The sequence below is a fragment of the Mirounga leonina genome, unplaced genomic scaffold, assembly GCF_011800145.1.
Source record: "Mirounga leonina isolate KUSES-001 unplaced genomic scaffold, KU_Mleo_1.0 Mir_173, whole genome shotgun sequence".
Lineage (NCBI taxonomy): Eukaryota > Metazoa > Chordata > Mammalia > Carnivora > Phocidae > Mirounga > Mirounga leonina.
This window is the reverse complement of record NW_023270447.1, coordinates 88,815,966-88,840,590: the sequence shown is the minus strand read 5'-3', so window position 1 is coordinate 88,840,590 and position 24,625 is coordinate 88,815,966. Positions and strand designations below refer to the sequence as shown.

At 59.0% G+C, this 24,625-nt stretch overlaps 1 protein-coding gene across 1 annotated transcript in view; it reads left to right on the top strand.

Moving 5' to 3' along the window:
* The window catches only part of LOC118020052 (calmodulin-binding transcription activator 1), a 642,738-nt gene that overhangs the window by 538,977 nt on the left and 79,136 nt on the right, over window positions 1-24,625 (top strand). The window contains exons 6-8 of the mRNA XM_035019893.1: window positions 13,195-13,335; window positions 14,841-16,687; window positions 21,722-21,848. Of these exons, the coding sequence (XP_034875784.1) occupies window positions 13,195-13,335; window positions 14,841-16,687; window positions 21,722-21,848 (2,115 nt within the window). The remainder of the gene's footprint in view (window positions 1-13,194; window positions 13,336-14,840; window positions 16,688-21,721; window positions 21,849-24,625) is intronic.

Here is a 24,625-nt window from a genome sequence, read left to right as displayed (position 1 = left end):
GTGACACACCCATCTTGTTTAAACCCCCCGTTGTCCCCAGGGTGGATCATTCTCCCCTGTCCTCATCTGCTTACCCCACCTCATCCCTCTGCCCTTAGCAGACACATCAGCTCTTCTGTAGGCCCTGCCCCACTATGGGCTTCCCGCTGCCCCACCCCCCCAAGCACGCCCAGCTTCCCAGGACCTGCAGGGCGACATCAGACCAAAGTTAGCCGACCATGTTTCACCAGTGGGGCCCCTCTAGCCTCTTCAGTACTCTGCAGAGCACCCAGAAACTTGGAAGACATTGCAGCCAATCCCCAGGAATCTTTCCTGTTCTTCGCCATTCCTTAGAGCCCTGTACAGTTCTGGGCACATACACATTGGTGGGATGGTTGAGTGGAAAGTGTCTGGGCCCAGCTTTGGTCCACTCCCCACGGGGGCCTGAGCAATGGACAAAGACCCCCAGTGTCCAGGCCCTGGGAGCCAGGGCTGCTCGGTGGTCCCCTCCAACGCCAGGCTAGGGGTCTGGGGAGCCAGGACAATGGCACCACGGTTCCTGGTCTCAGACTGGCCTGCCCACCCCTTCCAGTTGAGTACCGAGGTGGGGTCTAAATTACTTGACGTTGGGTTTCCTCCCCCAGGGTCTGTTCACGCGTCCTCCTCGGCAGAGCCTTGGCGGGGCCTGAGCAATGGCTCTGGTAACGGTGGGTGCCAACACCACCTGGGCAGGTCAGGGCAGCCCGAGCCGGGGAAAACAGGAGGTGGGCACATCCTGGGTCTGTGACTGCTTCACTGTGTGACCTCAGGCCAGTCGCTCACGCTCTGCACCCCAGTCCCCTTCTATAAGGTGGAAAAAAGAATCCAGAGTCTTTGCACCAAGATCCATAGGACCCAGCCAGATCCTCTGGAGGCCTCTGCAGACCCAGGTCCAATGCGCTGGGGCCACGATTTCACCCCATTTCCAAGGAAGTTCTGGAGACCGTGTTAGCCAGAGGTTAGCCCAAAGGCAAAGATGCCTTTCACGGTGGCCCCCATGGTCAGAGCCTCGGGCCTGGGTCCTCCCAAATACCGCTTAAGCGCACACAGAGGGCCCCTCTCCTGGAAGCCACCCAGGGCCACTGTCCTCATTCTTGTATTCTATCTGCTCCCTTTTTCTCTCCTTGCCTCTACCTCCCCACAATACCCCCCCCCCCATGCAGGAGCCTCCTCATGTCAGACAGGAATGCCACCTCCCTAGGGGCAAGGGGATTAAGCTCCATGAACCCTAGGGAGGGGGTGCCATCCAGACCTGAGTCAGCCTCTGATGCTTAACTGGAGGAAACGGTGAATGCCTGCTCAGAAGTCTGCAGTGCATCAAGAAAATTATGTAAATCTACAACAAACTCCCCCAAATCTAATAACGCTTGGCGCGCTGGTGTGTCTGGGGGCGGGGAGCGAGTGGGCACGTGTGTGCATGGCTCTGGTTAGAGACGTGCAGCCTGGAAGTCAGGCTCCAGTGGAAGCGCTCCAGGCGATGAGGAACACACACAGGGCACCAGCTAACCGGGCTCCGGAAAGCAGAGGTGCACAGGGGGCCAAGAAGCCATCAGATCTGGTTCCAAAATCAGGCATGCCACCCAACGCTGGAGCCAAACACATTAGCTTCATCACATTTTCACATAAATCACATTCCTTCAAAGACTTCACAGTTTGATTTCCTGATGTTTCCAAATTTCTCTGCCCTACAGCAGAGTTGTCAGTGGTTTAATCAAAATGTTGTGTTTATCAGTGGTGAAGGGAAACTCGGATCCGCAGCCCTTGCCTCACCTGTTGCAAGACGGGGGTACTCCTTGTTCTTGAGCCTGGGGAATCTCACAAATGCTGGCTTCTAAGCCAAATGGATTCTGAGAACCCTACCTTAATGCTCGCAATTGTGCCATTTGGTCTCACGGGGGCTTCCCTTCAATCTGCCATCTGAGGGAGGCCTCTTACGGAATTAAAAAAAAAAAAAAAAAAATGAAGACGGCGGAAAAATTAAGATATCTGGTTGGAATTCCGATGTGTTTCTAAAGATGCTTCCTATCTTTTGCAATCCCTTCTGTGGCAGTTAGAATATGGGTGCTGCTGTGACAAAGACCAAAAGAACAGTGGCTTTAATAAAAAAGAAGGATATTTCATGCTCACAAAGTAGTTCAAGGTTGACATGGCAGCCTCAGAGTGTCGGGGATCAGCCACCTGGGCTCCTTGGGCTGATTGCTCTACCATCCCTAGGACACTGCTCTCTTTTTTGTGGTCCAAAATGGCTGCTCTAGCTCCTGCCAGTGCAACTGCATTCCAGCCGGTGGGAAGCAGGGAAGACAAAGCGGAGGGCAAGCTTCTTCCTTTCAAGAACAGGGCCCAGAGGTTGTACACAATATTTCCACTCCTATGTCGTAGGGCAGAATTTGGTCATATGGTTACCCTTGATTGCAAAGGAGTCTGGGAAGTGTAGTCTCGTGCTAAGCCCTACCACCCTAACTTACTTTGGGGAACAGGGTTCCATGTGTGAGTCATTCAGAGCCAAGTGGAGCTGAGCTCAGCCTGGGTGTCCCTGTGGGGCCTCAACTGAGAATCATTTGTCTTAGGTCAGAGTCTGAGCATGATTGTCTCAGGCCCGATCTGAGGGTTGGAGTTTATAGAATTCAAGTGAATGTGATCTACAGCTCAGTATGTCTCATCCTGGAACTTCTGGGGTCTGTTCCCGTGCAGCTGGTCTGAGAGCACCAGCTTTGGACCAGCAAAGTGCCATAGTGTGAGCAAGGGACCGGGCAGGTGGGGTTCTGTCGTCCCGGGTCAATTTGAGTGGAGAAGAATGCCAGGGAGCTCTGTGCCACAGTCCTGCTGGTGGGAAACGTGCTCAGTGATCCTTGGCTGCCCAGAACCACAGTGGCTCTGAACCGCCGTGCCCCGGACCTTCCACTCTTGGCTCTACTTGAGCTTGCAGGAAGTCAGATGGGGCCCTTGGAGGGATCCCCTCCTCTAAGCATCCGTGGCTTTCTGCCTGGCCCCATTTCTTGGCAGCCTGGGAGGGGACAGGCATGCCAGCCACTTCCCAACTAGCAGTAGAAGAGGTGATGCCATCCAGAGTGAGGGATGAGGGCATGAATTTTAAGCTGTGTTCACAGCCCTTCCTGGAAAGGGATCGTGCCCCAGCTGTCCCGCCCAGGGGCTCCCCTTGGAGCATGCTGGCTGACCAGGTGGTCCTGCATCGCTGAGCAAGGCCGGGCCTTCCTGCTGACCTCCGTGGCCCCAGAGATCATCTGGCGGTTCCACCAGCTCCCTCTGGGCTTGGCCCTGCTCGGACTGCCTTCCCAGGGTCCTGAGACCTGTGGGTGGGAAAACAGGAGGGCTGGCTGGGGAGCCTGCATAGCCCCAGGCAGGGAACCCCACATTGCTGGAAGTAGCTTATGTGGCAGAGAGGCTGGAGGGGAGTGGGCTCATCAGCAGGCACCATGTCTCCCAGGAGCTCCTCAGCCACCCCCACTTGAGGCCAACGGAACCCTCGGTGACCAGAGCCCCCCACCCCTTTCTCGCCGTCTGAACCGCCCAGCCCCTGCAGTACCCAAGGCTTAGTAGTATGGTCAATGCATCTGTTGTTTTCTCATAATTTTCCAGACAAAGACCAAAGATCCAGTAAGAGGGGCTGTGTTTATTTGTTTTGCTTTTTTGCTTAGATTGTAATCCTGGTGATTATAGAATATCAAGAAGTAAAATCAACAAAGGCTTTCCTTTCCGGCCCTGCACGGAACCCCGTTCCTGGTCGATTAGCGCCACCTGGTGGCCGGTAGCCGCAGGGCGGCTCAGAGGTGTGAGCCCTCTGCAGGAGCCGGACTCTCTCCCTGGCCGGGGTCCGCAGCAGCGGGGGGATGTGGGGCACTGGGCCACCCCTGCCTGTGGACCTGGGGTCTGGGATGTGGTGAGAGGCCATCAGGGGCCTGCTCTGGGATTCTGGAGCCCTGGGCTCAGGCTGGGGCTGGAACAAGCAGAAGGGGGCCCCAGAGAGAGGCCCATCTGCTACCTTTCCTCTCCGACTCAGTCTGTCCTGAGCAGACATCAGCCGGCTGTGCAAGACCAAGGGGCTGCAGCGCCAGCTTGACAAGGGAGGCATCTCCCAAGTCTTGGCCAGAGTCTGTGGGCGGTAAGAGGCAGTTAGCAAAGCAAGTCCCAAAGGCACTGCCCCCATGTAGTTGCAGGCAGGGGCACCAAGATGGGGGGCTGGGGTACAGCCAGGAAGGGGAATCTGTTGTAAGAAAGGGTTGGAGCGTTCCTTTCTGGTGAGAAATGTTCACTTGGAAGCACTTTCCAGTGTCCTCCTCTGAAGTTACACCCAGGATAAGAGCCAGGGACCAGGAGTCAGGAGTGAGCGCGGGCATGGCCAGGCTGCCCACCCCTGGGGCTCAGGGGACCCAGAGCAGCTGTGGTGCCCCACCCAGAGCTCCGAGGCCCACAAAGCCTGGTGGAGATGTTGGCTCCGTGCCGGGAGCTGCGGTCCACAGTGAAACGGCCTGGGCAGATCGATCAAAGGCAGGCTCCTAGCCCACCGCAAGCCCTGTCGTGGAGATCAGGGTCAGCACCCTTCTGAGGCCACAGGCCTCTTTGAGTGTCAGATGGTTCTCCGAGCCACGTGGGAGGGAAACAGGCACTGCAGGCAGAGCTGATCTCGAACACGCACCAAGAATCGTGTGTGTAATCGGCCCCGTGAAATCTCCCCATAGACTTTGGGTTAAGATATGCTCCCCTAGAAGTTTCCTTGGGTTAAAAGTTTCACGTTAGAGCCAGGCACATAATGGGGTCTTGTAGACATTTTTGACTTGAACTCGTGGAGAAACACTGTGTGCCAGGAAGAGGAGCACATCTGTGTCCCCACGGCAGGCGCAGAGCCTGGGACGGCAGCTCTACCCCTAAAAGCAGAGGCACTCATCAGTGGCTGGAACTCGTGAGAGCCGGAAGGTTCTGCCCTGCTCCCTGCCTGGGTCCACAGGCTGTGGCATCACTGGGGGAGGGGAAGACAGTACAGAAGGGCCCGGAGAAGATTTTCCTGCTCTGGTTTGCTTGTCCCTGTGGTTAGGAGCTCCTGGCATGGGGAGCAGACAGAGTGGGTCCCCTTATGTCCCCAGCTTCTGCCAGCACGCCTTCCTGGCACCTCCCGCCCTTGCACAGAGGAGAGCAGGCAGTGGGCATCGGGGCGAGTCGGTTTGGGCTGACTTCCTTTTCCTGCTCACAGGACCAGGTTTGCTTTGCAAATGTGCTCCCTCAGGCTAAATTGTATTTGGCTGATGTGGCCCCCAAGTAGGAAAACTGAAAGAGAAATACTTCTTTTGATCTCCCTCTCTCCGGCTGCTTGGGCGCCACGCACTCCCTGCTGTTACAGAATGCCCAGCTCTGTCTTAAGCATCCCCTAATTCGATGAGCTCTAATGGATTGCGTCCCTGGGCTGTTATGGAGGACACCGCAGCCCCACCCACACCCCGTGCCTGACTGCCACCCAGAGCTGTATGAAAATCTCCAGATTCTCAGCTTCTCTCTGAATATCGAAGGTTCTGGTCCACACGGTTAGGAGCCAAGAGGCAGCTACCTGAGTGCCGCCTGCCTCCCAGCATGTAGGTACCATCTTCAGACCCGAGGAGGAGACATCCGATTCCAGGATCCTTATAAGCCCAGAGGCTTGAAAGAAGCAAGATGGCAACTTGTCCAGAGTCCCACGTGGTCCCCTGCCTCCACTGCCAGGGATCTGAAGGGGCTGCTCAGACAGGGGGTCCCTCCTGCCGTCTCTGCCGCTGAGCGGGGCCTTGGGAGATGGTCTGCCATGAAGCCTGAACAGGGGAGAAGAAGATTCCAGAGCCCCTGTGGCCCCCCGGATGTGGGACAATGGCTGGAGCTTCTCTCCCGGCCCCCTGAGCTTCGGACATCGCTAGACAACCAGAGCTCCCAGCACATTCCCGCTCTTACTAGGGTACAAAGAATTCCCTGCCTCAGCAACAATGCTATTTAGCAAACTGGGAGGAGATTCTGAGAGCCTCCATATGACCGACTCCACAACGTCACATCCTGGGCCCACTTAGCAGGGAAACACCCAGCTTTGTATGTCACTGGGACCCTAGGAGCTGGCCTGGGAGGCCAGGCACCCGGCACAGGGAACCTGTCCCTATACGGCTCCCAATTGTGTGGGTCCCCTCACCCCCCAGGTCCCAGGCCCCTCTCACCTGCCAGACATGTTCCGTTCTCAGACCCTCGGCCTTTCTCCGTGGCATGTGTACCGTTGGAACAAGGTGGGCCCCCCGCCCAGAAGATGATGCCCCACATCCCCAGACTTCCAGAACCAGGAACTACAAGCTCACTGGGGACCCCGCACTTGCGTCCCTGCGCATGCACACCATCCTGTCCCCACGCAGCCTCTGCCCTCCTCAAAATGAGATTTCTGGAAATGTTGTCCTCAGGACCCATAGGAGAACAGAGTTGAGGGTGCGATGGGGAGACGGAATAGCATGTGGGTGTCTGGATCTGGGAAGTCAAATCTAATGAAAATTTTATCCAGCTGAACCCAGAAATCAGAAGCAGGGCCTTTATTCCTGTCAACAAGAACACAGTCAAGATGAAACTAGTGGTTGCCGGTTCCCATTGACCTTGTTGCCATGGAGACAGCCTTAGTGTCAACAACTCGCAGGATCCAGCAGGGCTCATTCACGCAGGAGGCACGTGGCAGGCCCCCTCCCACCTGCCTCCATCACGTGCTTCCCAGGTAGGGTGCCCACAGGTCCAGGGCTGCCCGGGAGCGGCCCAGTTCATACCGTGGTGCAGCCAGATGATCCCAGTGCCCCCGTCAGTCTCCCAAGGTGACCTGTCTGGACAGCAGGTCACATGGCCACCTTATTTATAGGTTGTGACTGAGGGTTGAGGACCTGGGCAGGAGTCCTGGATGAGTCCAGGCTGATGGGGAAGGAGGAAGGGACTGCCCCCCCCATAGGCCTCATGTTCGGTGGGGGGGAGGGGAGGTGCTTATCTTTGTCACCAACATTACATGTGTCACCTGCTTGCCACAGCACCGAGAAATCTCTTCCATGCAGAGAAAGCCAAATGTCGGTTCCAGCAGGCACCGCCTTTGTGGTTACTGCAGTGACCCAAGCTCCAGCCAGCATGCCGTGTCACACCTCTAGAAGTTTCTGCCCTGCAGAGCAAAGAGGGACAGGCAGCTAGTTCTCACCAGCCTTCCGGAGCCGCCGTGGGGCAAGGGGGGAGCTCTCGGAGCTCTCCTTTCTGACTCCGTCCAGCTCCTCTCCAAACTGTTCCAGGAACGATGTTTCAGAACAGAAGGGTGACTAGCTCCAGGTCCTGGGCCCTGGCCTGCCTCAGAGCTCCTGTGGACACCATTGAATCAGAATCCTGGGGGTGGGCCCCACTAGCTGTCTGTAAAGTCCCTTGGGAAACATGCAGTCAGGTGAAGCACCCATTTTACACGTGAGCAAACAGAGGCCAAGAGAAATCAAAGGCCCTCCCGAGATCACGTGTGTGAGGAGAAGAGCTGCAGAGGCTCACCCCTGACCTCAGGCCAGCGTGTCCCCCCAGCCTGGCCCCACCTCCCCCAGCTCTTCTTCCCATATGGCTAGCTGGGACATTGAGGTGAGAAATTCATCCTAAACTGTCCTAAGTTCCACTGCTGTTTAGGGTAGCCATGGCGGGAATGGACATTTGTGGCTTCTGCAGGCATCCAGGAGGAGGCCACCTGTGGGCCCCTGGTCTCTGACTCAGTGGGTTTCCTCCCTGCCCCACCCCCAGTGACTGGAAAGCCAGGCGAGGAAGCCCTGTCTCAGACGCAAACTCTGCCCCCACAAATCCCACCTTCTTTGAGAGGAGGCTTTCCTTGAGCTCCCTGTCTTTTGTAGAAATTTCCCCTAAACACACTCCAGTCTGCTGAGAGAACCAGGACCAAGCAGGCCTCCGGGGACCCTGGCAGCCCAGGTGTGGACACCCGGACGAGCTCCTCACATAGGCCTTCCTCCCTCTCTTGCTGGCATCCAATCTTCCAAGAGCAGGTCCGTCGCGAGTCCTGCCCCCCACTCCCTGCCCTGGGTTGGTGGCCCTGCCTGGCTGCCCCCCGGCCCTTCTGAGGCAGCTAGTACCCTCCAGGGTCAGGATGGGCAGGGGGCTATGGGACAGCACCTGGCCCGGCCCCAGCTTCCGGGGTCCCCTGCATGGTCACCCCCCGGGAAATGAGACAGCCTGTCCCTCGTAAGTGAAGTGAGTCCAGCTGTGAGTGTAGGGAGCTCTCAGCCTCCTGATGGGGTAGCTGTCCCTCCTCCACCTACTAATTCACCTTCCAGCCCTTCCTCAGTCCCTGGAGGGATGAGGGCTGGGGAGGCCCTGGCAGGCCGGTGGCTTAGTGGGAAGAGCTAGACCCTGCAGCCCATCCCACCCCCACTCACCTGCTGTGTGACCTTGGGCAAGTCATGTAACTTTCCTGCCTTGGTCCTCACGGTAAAGAAGTGGGATGATAATTCTTCCTCAAAGGATTGTTGAGGGATTAGAGACATAATCTCTAGACTGATGGGTCTCAAACTTGAGCCAGCATCGAATCCCCTGGAGGGCTTGTTAGGACCCACATCTGAGCCCCATGGACAGAATTTCTTATTCGGTCGATCTGGGTAAGGCATGGGGATGTGCGTTTCTAGCAGGATCCCAGGCAGTTATACTGCTTCTGGGACCCCGGTCTTAGAACCACTGCCCAGTGCCCTGTCCACTGTAGATGCTCCAGAGGGGACAGATAATATTTGCAATGTAGTCAACAAATAAAGAACCCAGCACAGTGCCGGGTTCTGGAACGTCCCTGATCTCAGGGCCTCTAGAATGTACACACACACACGCGCACAGCAAGTGTGGGGTGCAGAGGGCAGGTGACTCTCTCCTGGGGCTCCTAGGGCTCCAGCCAGTAAGCCTGGGGCGGAGCGAGGACGGGGAGCGGGAGTCTGCCTGGGCCAGCACTACAGAATAGCACAGACCGGGGAATTCCGACCATGGGAATTAATCTCCGTGTGCACACACACGCCCCGTGTCTCTTCCTTTTCTTACAAGGACACGAGTCCTGTTGGATCAGGGCCCCACCCTTATGACCTCATTTAACCTGGCACCTCCTGAAAGGCCCTATCTCCAGACACAGTCACCTTGGGGTTAGGGCTTACGCCTAAGAATTTGGGGGCACACAATTCTGTCCACACAGGGGGTGACAGGGAAGTCCATCTGGGTTCAGGCCTAGCCTGCATCGCCAAAGCTCCCCCCCACCCCACCCCTGCCACCACCACACGGCTGGACCCGAGCAACCATAACCCAGCCCCAGGAGACGGTGAGCCCCGCCCCCCGTCCCCAGCCCCCTCTCCCAGAGCCCAGTGACTCTCTTCACGGTGGTTGGCCACCTCTTGGGTAAACTGTTCATCAGAAGATGCTCTCCAAAGCATGGCCCACATGCTGTTGTCATTGATTTCATTTTGATTATTCATATTAGTGGGATTATAGCTGCCTCGTCCCAGGGGGTAATTAGGGTAAGTGTCGCATACAGGCCAGGTCAGCGCTGGAGTGGGCTGGGAGTTCCTGCAACAGGCACCCCAGCCTCTGCTGTGCCGGCCAGTCCTCATGCAGGGCATGCTCTGGGCAGCCCAGCCAGAGCCGGGGCGGGGGGGGGGGCGGGGACAGGGCAGCTGGGGGACTGCTCGGGGAGCCACGGGAGCACCTGCATACCCCAGTTTCCAGTGGAAAGTGGGGCCCTCCTGGAAACTCGTGGCTTGCACCGGCCTGTGGGGGAGCGGGCTTGGCCCACCCACCCCTGCCTTCTCCCCCCATGGTACTTGCCCCTGCCCAGCCTTCCTGGGACCACCACCCAAGGCTGTGCCTAGGTTGCTGTGGGGAGGCCCCTCCTCCCTGGGATTGGGCACAATTTGAGGTAGCCGACTATGACCTGGGAATTAGGAGCCCAGTACCCTCCACCAAGACCTAGCAAACAGTGGGGACAAATATGACCCAGAGCCACCAGGAAGCTATTCTTCTGGGAATTTCCTTTTCTCTTTCTGTGCTTCCCCCACCCCCCCCCACACACCCCCCAAGTCATGACCTTTACATTTAATCAAGCGTATTTTTAATGCAGTGTCCCTTTTGCCGCTTTTGCAAAGGGCGGGGGGTGGGGGGGTGGGAGGGGACAGCCGGCCAGCACACGTGTTTATTAACCTTCCCTTCATAAAACACTCTTTTCCCATAGAAATCTCCTTTCCCGCTGATTCATTACGTGTCGGAAGCAGAGCATGACATGTTAAAAGCCGTCTTGATAGTATTTGATATTCAGTACTAACAACTCACCAGCTCGGAGGAGGGGGTTCCTTTCCCCGCCCCCACCCGAGGGGGAGGGACACAATCTGCATATTGAATGTGCCAAGACAGTAGGTAATTTGCATTAAGCATCCAGAAATTCTCTGCTTGCAATCTGTCACCCTTCACTGGGTTTTCATTTTATAACCTTCACAACAGAAAAGAGAACAAGAGGCAGAAAGAATGCAGGCAGGGGGCCTGCTCGGCAGGGCTGGGGAGGAAGCCCGGAGTGGGCGGCAGCTGTCAGCAGAGGGGGGCTCTGGTCAGAAAGGCCAGAGGACCCCAGCAGAGGCATCTGCCACTCGAGGGATTCAACAGCCCACCCCCCCCAAGACCCAGATCATCGGGCAAGGAGTGGCCGTGTGGCCAGAAGCCGGAGGTGGGCTGCCCTGTGGGGAGGCCCACTGCTCCTCTCTCCGGGGAGCCAAGTTCACACCCAGGTGGGGGTTTTCCTGAGAACGCCTTGCTCTGGCTTTGCAACGGGCATCCGCTCAGAGTCCCCCGTAGGAAGGAGCAGCAATGGTGGGCTCCCAGACTTGCAGTGACCTGCAGAATTCAGGCTTAGGACAGAGCTGTGTGTTCGCCATCCTGACAGCCTGTGAGGAACTCCTGGGGAGCTTTAAAAAAGAAAGCCTGGCACTACCCCAGGGCAGGGGCTGGGACACGCCATCTGCATGTGCAGCTGTACGGCGCAAGGGGAGGGGGTCCTCAAACCCTGCACCCCCCTTCAGCCTCTGCTCCCTTCTCTACAAAATGAGGAGCCCAGAAAAGGTCCTCAGCCAAGTGGACCCTGGCCTTCACTCCTGCCTTGACCAGGCCCCTTCTGCTGTTACCCGTCTTCCATATTGGGTTTCCAGGAGGAGGTTTATTTGAGTAAAGGTCTCCATAGCTGTAGTGAGATCTGCAAACCCCTGGCCTGGGCCTTGCCTTTCGGCTGCCGAGGACAAGGTGGGGCCCGAGCCAGCGGGAATGCAGGTGTTTTCGCAGGGCTGCCAGACCACTCCCCAAGGGATCCCAAGGTGGGAGAAGGTGGTCTGGAAACCACCCCACCACCCCCTGCACAGGCCCATCACACGGCAGACACGACTTCCCATCCAGGCAGCTCAGCCGGCTCGGGGACAGGAGCCACTGGGCATCAACCCCCATCCCCTCCTGATGATGCATCAGAAGCCAGGACCGTCTGGGAGCAGGGCCACTGGCCTCATCGGAACCGGACCAACCCCTGGGGCAGATGCGAGGAGAAGGAAGCAGCGCCCGCCGGGACTCCCAGCACATCACCAGCCACACGCGAGACGGTTTCTTTGAAAAACCACTGAAGTCCTACATAAAGGAGTTGACCAGGAACGATGGCCGATGGCCGTGGAGCTCTCTCCACGGGACTCCAGGGCAGAGCCACCGGTGGCTGGCCGAGCGAGCAGCTTCCTTCCCCAAGCCCAGATCCCCCGGCGTCGGGCAGGCCGCGGGCTGAGGCCAGCATTGCGCATGCTCATCCCCATCACCACCCGTGACCGTCAGGACAACAGCTGTCCTTTGTTGTGAACACACAAAGTACAAGGCAGGGGGAGGGGGTTTCCTCCTGGCCGCCCTGTCAGGCGGAGACTATTCTGTTTCCATTTCACAGGTGAGGGCACCGAGACTCAGACAGGTTTAGTGACTTGTCCACATTCACACAGCAAGACCGAAACCCGGACCCGCATCCAGATATGACTCTGTCCCAGCTCCTCCCCGCTGTGTGGACCCTCTCCCTGTGCGGTTGCCTTCTGGAGCCTCACAGAGTGAGGGCAGGCCTGGGGCATGGTGACGTTCTTTCCCTGGAGGCCTGTCAGAGAGACTCCTCCAGCGGAGAAAGGACAGCGTCCTTGCATTGACAAAGCCACTGGCCTCTCCCCAGCGTGACCCCGCCCTGCTTCTCTTCCCAGACCACCTGTTCCCACTGTCCCCGTTTCACAGCAAGCTGGGTCCCTCCTAGAGCCCCGGGCCCTGGCCCCCAGCCCCAGGGCTAGGGACTCATTGCCTCTGGAACCTGGCCCCCTAGAGCCACCAGAGAGAGCGGGGCTGGGCCACGTGCCTGGCGTGGAGGACCATGGAACGAGTGGGTGTGACACCTATCAGCCCACGGGCCCCGTGGGCAAGTCAGTTTATTTTAGATTTTCAGCCCCTGTCCTGCCAGGCAGGTGGGGAGCCCACCCTCAGCCATTCTGTGGATCCACCCCAACAGCAGGGACAACAGAGGTCCCGGGGTTGGCCACGCAGGTGGCTGGTCATCAGTGGGCATCCACTGTCCAGGTCCTGTGGGCCCTTCAGTTCTCCCCCTTGTCCCCCCGCAGCCTAGCCGGCAGCCCCTCAAGGCCGAGAAGTCTGGTGAGAATGAGAAACAGAAGCTCCCCTCCAGGGTTGGGCATCCACCTGGGCACACAGCCTCCATCTCCTCTCCGAATCTCCACTACCTACAGTCTGGGGGGGCCTCAGACGCCTGCCACCGCTCCCTCCCAGTCCCCGCTCCCTTCTCCTCCACTCCGGGGCCCCTTGAAGAGCCACTCTTGGGCACTTGGACTTTGGGAAAACAGAAGCAAATCTCTAGGCCGTCCGCTCCCCGGGCTGCGCCGTAGGGAAGGGAAGAGGGGAGGCAGAGGAAGAGCACGGAGCTCCCAGTGGGAGTGGGGGTCTGATGGGGCAGCCTGGCCCCCTCCCCCGCCCTCCCTCCCCCCCATGTACATCAGGTCCCCCCTAGAGCCAGCCTCCCAGCAGAGAGGGAGCTATGTTCTGAGAGGGCCCAGGTCCCAGGCCCCCGGGCCCTGCCCCTGCACCCCGTGACCTCTGACCCCCTCACCCTCTCTCTCCCCATAGTCCACGGCATCAAGTGGACCTGCAGCAATGGAAACAGCAGCTCAGGCTTCTCTGTGGAGCAGTTGGTGCAGCAGATCCTCGACAGCCACCAGACCAAGCCACAGCCTCGGACCCACAACTGCCTCTGCACTGGCAGCTTGGGTGAGCAGGGCCCCCCTGTGGGGGGGGGGGGCGCAAACGGGCAGAGGGGGCCCTGCCCGACAGTGGGTGGCTCTCCTCCACGGGGGTAGCCTTGCTGTCCAGTGAGCCAAGTGGGGTCGGCCAGGAGCCAGGGGACAGGGCAGGACAGCACCCAAGACAGACTCACCCTCATCCTGCCCCGTGGGGCTGGTGGGGAAGCCCACTTGGGGCAGGAGAAAGCAGTTTCCAGAGAGGCAGCTCCCTCTAGGGATGGGGGCAGCAGAGTTGGGGAGTGCATGGGGCTGGGGCTCCAGGCCTTGTCTACACACAGCAGGCACCCTCCAGGCCCCATCTTGGGTATCGTCAGCAGGAAGCCCAGGTGCCCAGGCACAGGACTGACATGGGCTTTTCAGGGGCGTCAGCCCCAAGTCAATGGGACCACTCAAGCTAAACCTCTCTCTTTAACCTCGGTCTCCTCCAAGAATATAAAGTGTCCCACACTCCCTGTCCTAATGTGTCTGTTTTTCTGATAACGGTATTTGCTCTTAGAAATGTGCATTCTCCACCTCCTTCTCTGCCTTAATTAGATATTTCCATTAGAGGGTCACGTCCCTTCTCTGCGAAGTCTTCATGCATTTAGGAATCATGGTGGCGAGGCCGGAATAGGCTCAGGGGATAATTCACCCTTTTACCAAAAGTGAAGTGACCCTCATCAGATGGAATGAAAATAATGGCAGAAGGGAGAGAAAAGAGAAGAGCCGACCGGGTTGCTGTGTGAGGAGGGCCTCGTGTGCGGAGCCCAGGGGAGACTGGCCAAAGTTCAGAAGCCCTTGGCCTAGGGCTTTCTCCCTCTCTGCCACTGATCTGGGGGTTTAGGGCTCTGTCTTTGCTTGGGTCTTAAAGGGATTTTGACCCACAAGGAGTTGAGGACAGGCCCAGGCTGGCCACATGAGGGAGAGGAGCAGATGCCTTTCTGCCTCTGGAGCAAAGTCTAGAACCTTCTTTGGTCCTGGGCCCTGAGAGCTAATCCAGAGAGTGAACACTGCTCTCCAACCCCCTGTCCCCAAAACACCGCGGTGCAACCTACACAGGCATGGAAAGTTTGGGGGAGGGGAGAGAGACACGGCCACACTCTGGGCTGAGCCCCACCGGCCAGCGAGAGCTGTTTTGGTAAATGGTGGAAAGCACTTTCCCGGAGGATGACCGACCCTCCACCTTCTCCTTCCCAACCACCTATGTCCTGAGGCACTACCGTTAGTATTGTTAGTGGTAGTAAACGCACCTCCAGGAAAAGGCCCCCCTGGTCTGGGGGATGGCTCCACGGAGCGGGGTGGGGGTCGGTGAGCCGGGCTCCCCAGTGTGGGTCACGCGCCAGCCCCAGGGGTCGGTGGGCTCCCGGGCTGGGCTCGGCCAGCCCCCAGCTGCTCAGACACGGGGTCCACCGCAGCCGCGGCTCTGACTCCTCTTTGCACGCGCGTGTGTGTGCGTGCGCGCACGTGTGCGTGGCGTGCCTCTGATCCCCACAGGAGCGGGCAGCAGCGTGCACCACAAGTGTCACAGTGCCAAACACCGTCTCATCTCGCCGAAGGTCGAGCCGCGGACGGGGGGCTACGGGAGCCCCTCGGAGGTGCAGCACAACGACGTGTCCGAGGGCAAGCACGAGCACGGCCACAGCAGGGGCCCGAGCCGCGAGAAGAGGAACGGCAAGGTGGCCAAGCCCGTGCTCCTGCACCAGAACAGCACGGAGGTCTCCTCCACCAACCAGGTGGAGGTGCCGGACACCACCCAGAGCTCCCCCGTGTCCATCAGCAGCGGGCTCAACAGCGACCCGGACATGGTGGACAGCCCCGTGGTCACCGGCGTGTCCAGCATGGCCGTGGCCTCCGTGATGGGGAGCTTGTCCCAGAGCGCCACGGTGTTTATGTCTGAGGTCACCAACGAGGCCGTGTACACCATGTCCCCCACCACCGGCCCCAACCACCACCTCCTCTCGCCCGACGCCTCTCAGGGCCTCGTCCTGGCCGTGAGTTCCGACGGCCACAAGTTCGCCTTCCCCACCACGGGCAGCTCGGAGAGCCTGTCGATGCTGCCCACCAACGTGTCCGAAGAGCTGGTCCTCTCCACCACCCTCGATGGTGGCCGGAAGATTCCGGAGGCTACCATGAACTTTGACCCTGACTGTTTCCTCAATAACCCAAAGCAGGGCCAGACGTACGGGGGCGGAGGCCTGAAGGCGGAGATGGTCAGCACCAACGTCCGGCACTCGCCACCAGTGGAGAGGGGCTTCAGCTTCACCACCGTCCTCACCAAGGAGATTAAGACCGAGGACACCTCTTTTGAGCAGCAGATGGCCAAAGAAGCGTACTCCTCCTCGGCGGCAGCCGCGGCATCCAGCTCCCTCACCCTGACCGCCGGCTCCAGCCTCCTGCCGTCGGGTGGTGGCCTGAGTCCCAGCACCACCCTGGAGCAGATGGACTTCAGTGCAATAGACTCCAACAAGGACTACACGTCCAGCTTCAGCCAGACGGGCCACAGCCCCCACGTCCACCAGACCCCTTCCCCGAGCTTCTTCCTGCAGGACGCCAGCAAGCCCCTCCCCATCGAGCAGAACGCCCACAGCAGCCTGAGCGACTCCGGGGGCACCTTTGTGATGCCCACAGTGAAAACGGAGGCCTCATCCCAAACCAGCTCCTGCAGCGGCCACGTGGAGACAAGGATAGAGTCCACTTCGTCCCTCCACCTCATGCAGTTCCAGGCCAATTTCCAGGCCATGGCTGCCGAAGGGGAGGTCACCATGGAGACCTCGCAGGTGGCCGAAGGGGGTGAGGGCCTGATCAAGTCTGGGGAGCTGCAGGCCTGTAGCTCCGAGCACTACCTGCAGCCCGAGACCACGGGGGTGATCCGCAGCGCCGGCGGGGTCCCCATCCTCCCGGGCAACGTGGTGCAGGGACTCTACCCCGTGGCCCAGCCTGGCCTCGGCAACGCCTCCAACATGGAGCTCAGCCTGGACCACTTTGACATCTCCTTCGGCAACCAATTCTCCGACCTGATCAACGACTTCATCTCTGTGGAGGGGGGCAGCGGCACCATCTACGGGCACCAGCTGGTGTCGGGGGACGGCGCGGCGCTCTCCCAGTCGGAGGATGGGGCCCGCGCCCCCTTCGCCCAGGCGGAAATGTGCATCCCCTGCTGCAGCCCCCAGCAGGGGAGCCTGCAGCTGAGCAGTGCCGAGGGCGGGGCCGGCACCATGGCCTACATGCACGTGGCTGAGGTGGTCTCCGCCACCCCGGCGCAGGGCACGCTGGGGATGCTGCAGCAGAGCGGACGGGTGTTCATGGTGACCGACTACTCCCCGGAGTGGTCTTACCCGGAGGTAAGCTGCTGCAGCGCCGCCCTCCCCCACCTGCCCACCAGCGCGCAGCCCAGGGAAGCTCATTTGCATGGGGCTGCCCTTTGGATGAAGCTCTGGACCCTACAAAGTTGTCCCCTTCCTCTGTCCCCATGGCCTTTCTCAAGCAGTGGTTCCCAGACTTCACTGAAGCAAGTAGCTTGAAAGTCAAGGGTCTCCTGGGGGCCGGGTCACCCCTCCCACTCCCGCCAGAACATTCCACCTAGGTTTTGCTCCCCCCCCCTTTTTTTTTTAAATGTCCTAGGGCTGCAAAAACAAAACAAAACAAATTCAGAAATCGCCACCATAGGCCATCCGTATCCATTACTCTTGATTTGCTTCACTAAACAAAACAAAACATACAGAAATTCCCATCCACTGTGAAAGGAAGGGTACAGCTTCCTTCCAGAGTCATCCATGAAAATTTCATGGGTAAATCCGGCCTCTGCAAAATCGAAGGCACGTTACATGACTCAGGATGTCCCACCTGTGGCCTCCCCGCCCCCCCACCTCCGGTTGCTCCCAAGCCCAGGGCTGCAGGAAAACCCAGGTCTTGCCCCAGTGGCTTGAAGTTTAAAGAAGAAACCTTGACTTTTTCTCAGAGGTAGAACGGCACAGGAAGGGGGCCAAGGGGCCCGAGCTTTCCCTCCTGCCCTGCTGCACACTGGGGCACACACTCCCGGACTCTGCCCAGCCCACCTGCCAGTGCTTGGGGAGCAGCACAATCACCCCGGGGCCCAGATCGGCCCTTTCTCCCAGGGAGGTGGCTGTCCCCAGGTCCCTTGGTTCTACTGCCACGTCCCCTGGACACTAGGGTGAGGGGCTCCCGTCCCGTATTACTAAGGGAAGGGTGCTCCTGAAAGACCGTGGCTCTCCCGGGGTCGCTTAAGACAGGAAAACGTATTCCACCAAAGGTCTTCAGGTATAGGCAGTGCAGGGGTGCAGGCCAAAGCCTGTGCACATGACAGACCTGGGTGATTGAGGGGCTCCCCAGGATGATGCCCGAGTCGGGACCAGACCAACAGGGTACCCTGAGAAGTGAACTTCTTCACGGAGCCAGTCTCTGCTTCAAAGGCTCCCTTGGGCCCTGGTGAAGGGGACAGCGTGACCCACGGGTGGAGCGCATCTTGTGGGAGATGCCCGGGTGTCAGTCGGGCTCTGCCATGACTTCACCTCTCTGTGACTCCGTTTCCTCACCTATAAAACGGGGGTGACAAGAGTCCCCTCCTCGGGACAAGGAGGAGCGCCGGGAATGTTTGGTAAAGTATTTTATCTGTCCATAGTAATAATCAGTGAATATTGTTTGTTGTCCTGTGGCTGTCACAGCTCACGGCCCATCAGGGGTCCTTTTCCCGTCCTGCTGCCGTGGCTGGGGCACCGAGGCCCCACGAAGCAGTTCCCTGTCCCTCCTGCTCACTGGTTGATCGCTTACGACCTTGGGGAAGTCACCTGGATTGTGGGCCCCCTGGTTACAAGTCTGACCCGAAGGCTCATTACTCCCTCTCCTCCTTCTTTTATGGCAAAGCACAGATAAAATCAAGCACAAATGTTCCCAGCTCTCAGGAAGGTGCCACATCAGCTCAGCCAGTGGCCCAGGCTTCGTTCAAGGGCGTCCTGGAAAGACAGCGGGGGTCTGGACAGAGCAGCTTCTGCCCCGCACTGTGTCCTTGTGCGGTGGTGTGTTTAGCGGGGGTCCGGAGGCCGCCACCCCACGTGCTGAGGAGCATGGGGCTGGGGCCAGTGTGCGCCCCACGCTTACTAGCTGGTGACCTGGGGCCAGGTAGCTGCCTTTCTTATCTCTAAAATGGGCAGCGATAGCTCTTATCTTGAGGGCTGGTTGTTAAGGACCCAGTAAAGTACTCGGGCAGCGCCCGCCTCTTCCATCCATGGAAGAGGGCCATGGGTGCTCCGTGGGCTCCTCCCCCAAGACTCCGGAAGATTCTGACCAGGCCTACTCTTGGTATGGCTCAGGTTGACCATGTCAGTGATACTGAGCTCAGGGGCATCCTCATAGCACCTACCATGTTTCACCCCTCACCCCAGGTGAAAGGTCAGCTCCACCCAGCAGCCTGCCCCCCCACCCAGGGCTTAAGAAAGCAACTCAAAGGGACAGGGAGAGGGGTGGAGCAAGAGGTCAACTGGGAGACTTGGCTCCCTGGGCCTCAGTTTCCTTATCTGTAAATGGCCGAGAGGCATGGCCTCAAGACCCTGCAGGTCCTAGGCCTGGGGGGTTTGGCCCTCAGGACTCTTGGAGACCCCCTGGAGCCTGAGTCTTACGGGAACTGGAGGCCCAGGAGAGGGGGCCTCTCTCCCCAGCCTCAGTCTGTGCGCACGGGCCCCCCGGCAGGGGTCCAGGCCCGCCGTCTGGTCTCCATGGGCCTGGGGGCACTAGCTCAGGGCTATTAGCAGACCTGGTCCCCTGTTCTGTACCCCAGGAGCGGCAGGTCCCCAAACTGTACCTCAGGGACAGTCAGTTCAGCAGCCTGCCACGCGAGGGCAGCACGGGAGCAGGAAAGGATGTGGGTCTGGGCACCTCCGAGAGGGCTCGTCCAGTCCTGGTTTTCCAGAAGCCCTGGATGCTTCCAGAAAACAAAAGCAACTCAAATTCAATTTGATTCGGAAAATTCACAGATGCCACCCAGCTGGTCCCTTTGCAGCTCAATGGCCACACGGTGAGGCCTCTGTTGAGGCCCCAGTGGCTCCGACCAGCCCTTCCTCCTCACCATCCTCCTCCTCCCCAGCCACCGGGCCACCGTCCCCAGTCCAGCAGCACGGGCCACCCCCTCTTGGGTTCCCCTTCCAGAGACACTGTCTCCCCCTCACAGGCCCCTGGCTGGTACATCTGCCCCTTGCCCTCCTTGCCAACGGTGCCAAGAGCTCGGTTCTAGCCACGCTCTGCCAAGCGAGATGCACAGCAACACCCATAGCAAGACACCTCGGCTCGGGGGTGCTCCTTAGGCTGGAGACACGGGCTTGAGCCAGACTGGCCGGGCTCTAAAATCCACTGCCGGAAAGCTGAGGCCAGGCCACCTTGCTGTCTCTTCTGGGAGTGTCCCTCCCTCCCACCTCCCAGATGCTCTCTCCCTGCCGTCCCCTGCAGCTGCCGCTAGCTGCCAGCACGCCTGCTCGTGCGTGCCCCAGGGTCTGCCCTGGGTGCATCAGAAATCTGGGTCCTTTATCTCAGGGCTCCCAGGCACAGACCTCAGATGGCATTTGTCGCCCCCTCCCCTCCCCCAAACCCTCTGCGTCATCTGCCTGCACTGACAATTTGCTGCACCAGGCAGAGCAAGCTGCAATTAGAGCCAGCCAGGCCGGCGTTGCCATGGGAACCATCCCCGAACGGATGGATGCTGAGCCCATCCTACAGCGGTTTCCATGGAGAAGGTCCTGATGTTCCCCAGTCATTGCTACAGTTCTTTGTTCCTCACAGCGGCCCTAGCTTCATACCAGCGGCTCTTGACTGGGGTTATTGTTGGTTTCCTTTTTTCTCACATGGTAACTGTCTGCGGCTTTTAGAAGCCTCTGCTCTTCCTCTTCCTAGGATCCAGGGAGGATCGTGCCCTGGGCTGGCCTGGGGTTCTACCTCTGCCCTGCGGCACGCCTCCCAGCCAGCACCCGGCCTCCAGCCCGTGCGCCCAAGAGTGCCGGCCTCGGTCCTGCCACAGCTCCAAATCTCCCTATGGAGCCATATATCAGCACCAGGGAGTGTTAAGGCCAGCAGGGCCACCAGAGAGGTTGGGCCATTTGGCTGAGGACACACAGCTACTGAGGGACAGAAGCAGGCCTCCGGGCCTGAGCTATCTCCACTGTCCCCCACCTTTGGTTGTCTAGCAGTAAAGTGACTTCTCCAAAACCACCCCATCCCATCCAAGAGCACAGGTGGAATGCCGGCCCATCCGGGAGAGCCCTTCCGCTGCTGGGCTGTGGGAGAGCCTCCCTCGCCTCATCCCTGGAAACAACCCCTCCTGCTGTTGGCGCCCAAGGCCAGCCCTGGTGCAGGGCTGGGTTCCACGAGCATTGTGGGCAGCCCGGGAGTTAGCCTTGCGTTGAGGCTGGGGGTCCCTCCACGGAAGGGGCGGGCCAGTGCCAAAGAGAGTCCACGCAAGAACTGGTGACTGGGCAGGAGAGTGTCTCTGGCAGGGGCCAGGAGCAGGAGAGCTGAGGTCTGGCTTCTCTGGCCTGGAGAGGTGGGGAAAGGGGGGCCTGCTCCCCTCACCCCTCTGCCCTCCCCCTCAAGTAGGTATGCGGCTCAGTTTTCTGCAGCCTGGACACTAGGTGGCGCTCTCCACCCTGTCCCGGCACAGGTCCTGGCCCCCTGCTGGGAAAGGTGCCCAGGAGCCTGGGGTGGCCCACCCACGGAGAGCCGGAGAGGCCAGCATCCCCAGCCCCCAGCTCTAAGCGCCTGTCCTGCTCAGGACAATCTCCACTTGCCACTCTGAGCCCTCCTCGCCATTTTTTTTCTGCAGCCTTTCTCATCCCTGCCCCTTCTCCCACCATCCCTACTATACCCTGGGGATCCTACAGCTCTCCCCATTTCCCCACCAGAACTCCCCATCCGTGGGGTGACACTCACATGCTCAGGACTGTTTTCAAAACTAGGGGTTCCCGAAACCCGTCCACAAGTAAATGACAGAAAAAGCTCCCTCCCTCCCCCTTCCCTCCAGGGCTCCTGCCTGCAGGTTCTCAGGTGCATCTTGTGCTGAAAAGGTTTGAACAACTCTGTGCTGCCTTCTGCCTAGAACTGAAAGTTATGTAGGAGAGGGTCAGGGGTCAGAACCGCTGGTCACCATGCTGGATGCCAACTGAGGAAGGCAAGGAACATGCGGGTCCCCCCCCCCCCCAGAGGCTTGGTCTTCCTGCCGCCATCCTGAGACAGCGGTTCTCGAAAGTCAGGGCATATTGGAGTCCAGGAGTGTGCACGTTCACCAGGCACATGGGGCGGGGGCAGCCTGGAAGGCCCGCGTCCCCATCCCTCCCTCCCTCTGTGGCTGATGTTCCTCTCCTCTCTGTCCCCTCCAGGGAGGAGTGAAGGTTCTCATCACAGGCCCATGGCAAGAAGCCAGCAATAACTACAGCTGCCTGTTCGACCAGATCTCAGTGCCTGCGTCCTTGATTCAGCCCGGGGTTCTGCGCTGCTACTGCCCAGGTGAGGAGACTGGCCCCCGCCACGGGCGTGGGTGCCCCAGGAGCACTGCACGGAGGGTCAGCCTGGGAGCCACCTGGGACAAGTCGCGTCATTACTCTGAGCCTCGGTGTCCTCTGCTGGGATGGAGGGTCCCCAGACCAACTGGTATAATGTCATCAGTTTAGGCTCATGGAGCTCACGTCAGACAAGGCTACAAGGCCTGCTCAGCTGGGATTTTGAAGCGAACACAATGAGGGACTGTTTGGACAGCCAGTAAGCCAGGCTGACACACCCAGGACTGGGCACAGCAGGAAGCTAGAACCACCCTCAACCTGAAAGGCTCCTGGAGCTGGTGGGGAGAGCCAGGCAGGGGGAGGGGCCCGAGAGGAGCCGCATCTGGGGTCCGAGCGACCAGGCAGCCCTCTCTCCTCTGGCCCGTGCCTCCCACAGTTCCAGACCAGCAGAAGCCAGGAGAGCAAGAGCGAGAGGGAGCCCAGGCCATGTGGCCCACAGGGTCAGTGTCCCGGGGCACTGAGCAGCTCGGAGGGGGATGGAGAAGGCCTGGTGGCAGCTGTAGGGGGTGGAGTGTCAAACTAGTCAAACTAAGAATAATCTGCACACTAAGAATAATCTACACATCCACCCTTGAGAATGTGAAACCATCTACCCTGCACCCCGAAAAAGGCACGTGCACAGAATTTGCCGCCAGTTTCAGGGGCAAGAGCCCCCTGCTGTCCCTGGGCTCTGACCTTCACCCTCCCTCCCTCATCGTCATCTGCTTAGCTTGATGTCCCTGTCTGCTCGACTCCTTGACCTCTGGCCTGCCAGCTCCCTGTGGTCAGGATCTGTGTCTTTCCTGGTCACTAGGCGTTCCCCCCGGCACATCCCAAGAAGGAGATCAGTATTTGTGAAGGAATCTGTTCCTAGGGTTCTTGTTTTCCAACCCTTGTGCTGGTGCTGGGAAGACCCTTTGGCTGACATTAGCTCCAGGGATGGCCTGTCCAGCTTGCCCGGGCAATGAATGGAGAGAGAGCCCTACCCCGTGTTATCCGAAGCCAGGAGTCTACAAAAGGAGAGCGTGCTCCCTGTGGAGGCCAAGGGTTAGGGAAGACAAGTGGGGGCCTTGGGCCACCCCAGCTCTCTGCCTCCACCCACACCATCCCTCCAGCCTGGGGCTCCTGGATTTACATGGAACATTCTTCCTTCTCTCTCTCTCCTTTCCATGTGCAGCCACCACCACCCCCCAAGAGCAGAATGCTCCAGAACTGGGTTCACGGGTTCAGCCCCCACAGGAACTCAGCATCTCCTTCACCACAAACATCTCAGGGAGCCAGGGATGGTGCCCATGGTGGCCTCCCCCTACTGGCCCTGCCCCCATCACTGCCTGGCCAGCTCCAGAGGACCCACTTAGCCCCGTTTGCTCCCGGCAGCCCCGCTTGGTCTGGAGCACAGCCCTCAGGATGCCAGCCCAGGCTGGGTCACCCTAGCATGGCTCAGGGCGGCGTGGCCTAATGCAGCAACCACTCCCCACCACCTCTACTCCAGGGGGGTAGGGGGCGAGGGCAGCGTGTTATTACACTGTCCACTCACCACCTGCTGCTGGAACAGGACTCGCCTGGCCTATAAATAGAAACCACTTCCTGTACCTGGTTCTTTCCCGGCTGAGGACCCAGACCTTGCCTGTCCTAGGTTATCTGACCCCTCCACAAAAAAGACTGGCCTTTGCATGCCCTCTGGACAATGTCCCAGGCCGGGACCTGGCGCATCCTGGGTGCTGGACCAGTCGCATCACGGCACATCCCAGATCAGCCAGTTATCCTCTGGTGACTTCAGCTCTGTACTTGACCTCTCAGGGCCTCCATTTCGACATCTGAAAAACCAGCTGTCAGATGGGTGAGAGCAGAGGAGAAGGAAGGTCCATGAAACACTTGGTTCACAGGCTCAATTCATGAAAGTGCTCCATGCGCCAGGCTCAGGAGCTTGGCACCCTGAGGAGGAGACCGGACCCTGACCAGGAACACGGTCCCCCACCGTCACTGGCCACAGACCACACGCAGCATGGAGTCGGCGCCCTACAAGATCTCAGTAGTACTCCAAGCGCAGGAGAGAGACAACCAAGTCAGGGCACTGAGCTCAGGGTGAAGGTGTGATGACAGAAGACCTGGGGCTTTAGGAAAGGCCCCCCTGGGCTCAGGAGGAGACAGGAGAAGCCACCAACCAGAAGACTTGGCAGGCAGGACAGCCCCACCCTGGGTTCCTGGGAGGTCACCAAAGGCAAGGGGTGAAATTCAACAGGAGGTGGGCAAGTGCACTGCGTTTTGAAGCAATTAATTGAACAAACGGTTGAGTGGATGTATCATGCCAGGCACTGACCTTGGCACTGGGCATGAAGAGGTGATCAGGACAGACCTGTGCCCAGCTCTCACGGAGCTTACATTCTACTGCAAGAGACAGAAAGAAACAAGGAGACAAATCGCCAAGCAAGTTGGAGGGAGAGTGGAACAGGTGGGGGGAGCCGAACACGGCAGGGCTGGAGAAGAAAGAGGGGACCAGCCCATGTCCATCCTTCTGAGTCACAGGAAGGAGTTTGATTTGGTTTCACTTGCAATGGGAAGCCATTAGTTTTAAGTAGGGAAGTGATGTGATCTAAATTATGTCTTTAAAAGATGATTCTGGGTGTGTGGGAGAACAGATTGCTGGGAGGAAGAACAGAAACAGGGAAACCGTAGGAAGCAGGCAGAGAGGTGATCTTTCCTGACTTCAGGAGGGGAGCTCCCTGGGCAACGTATTCCCACCAG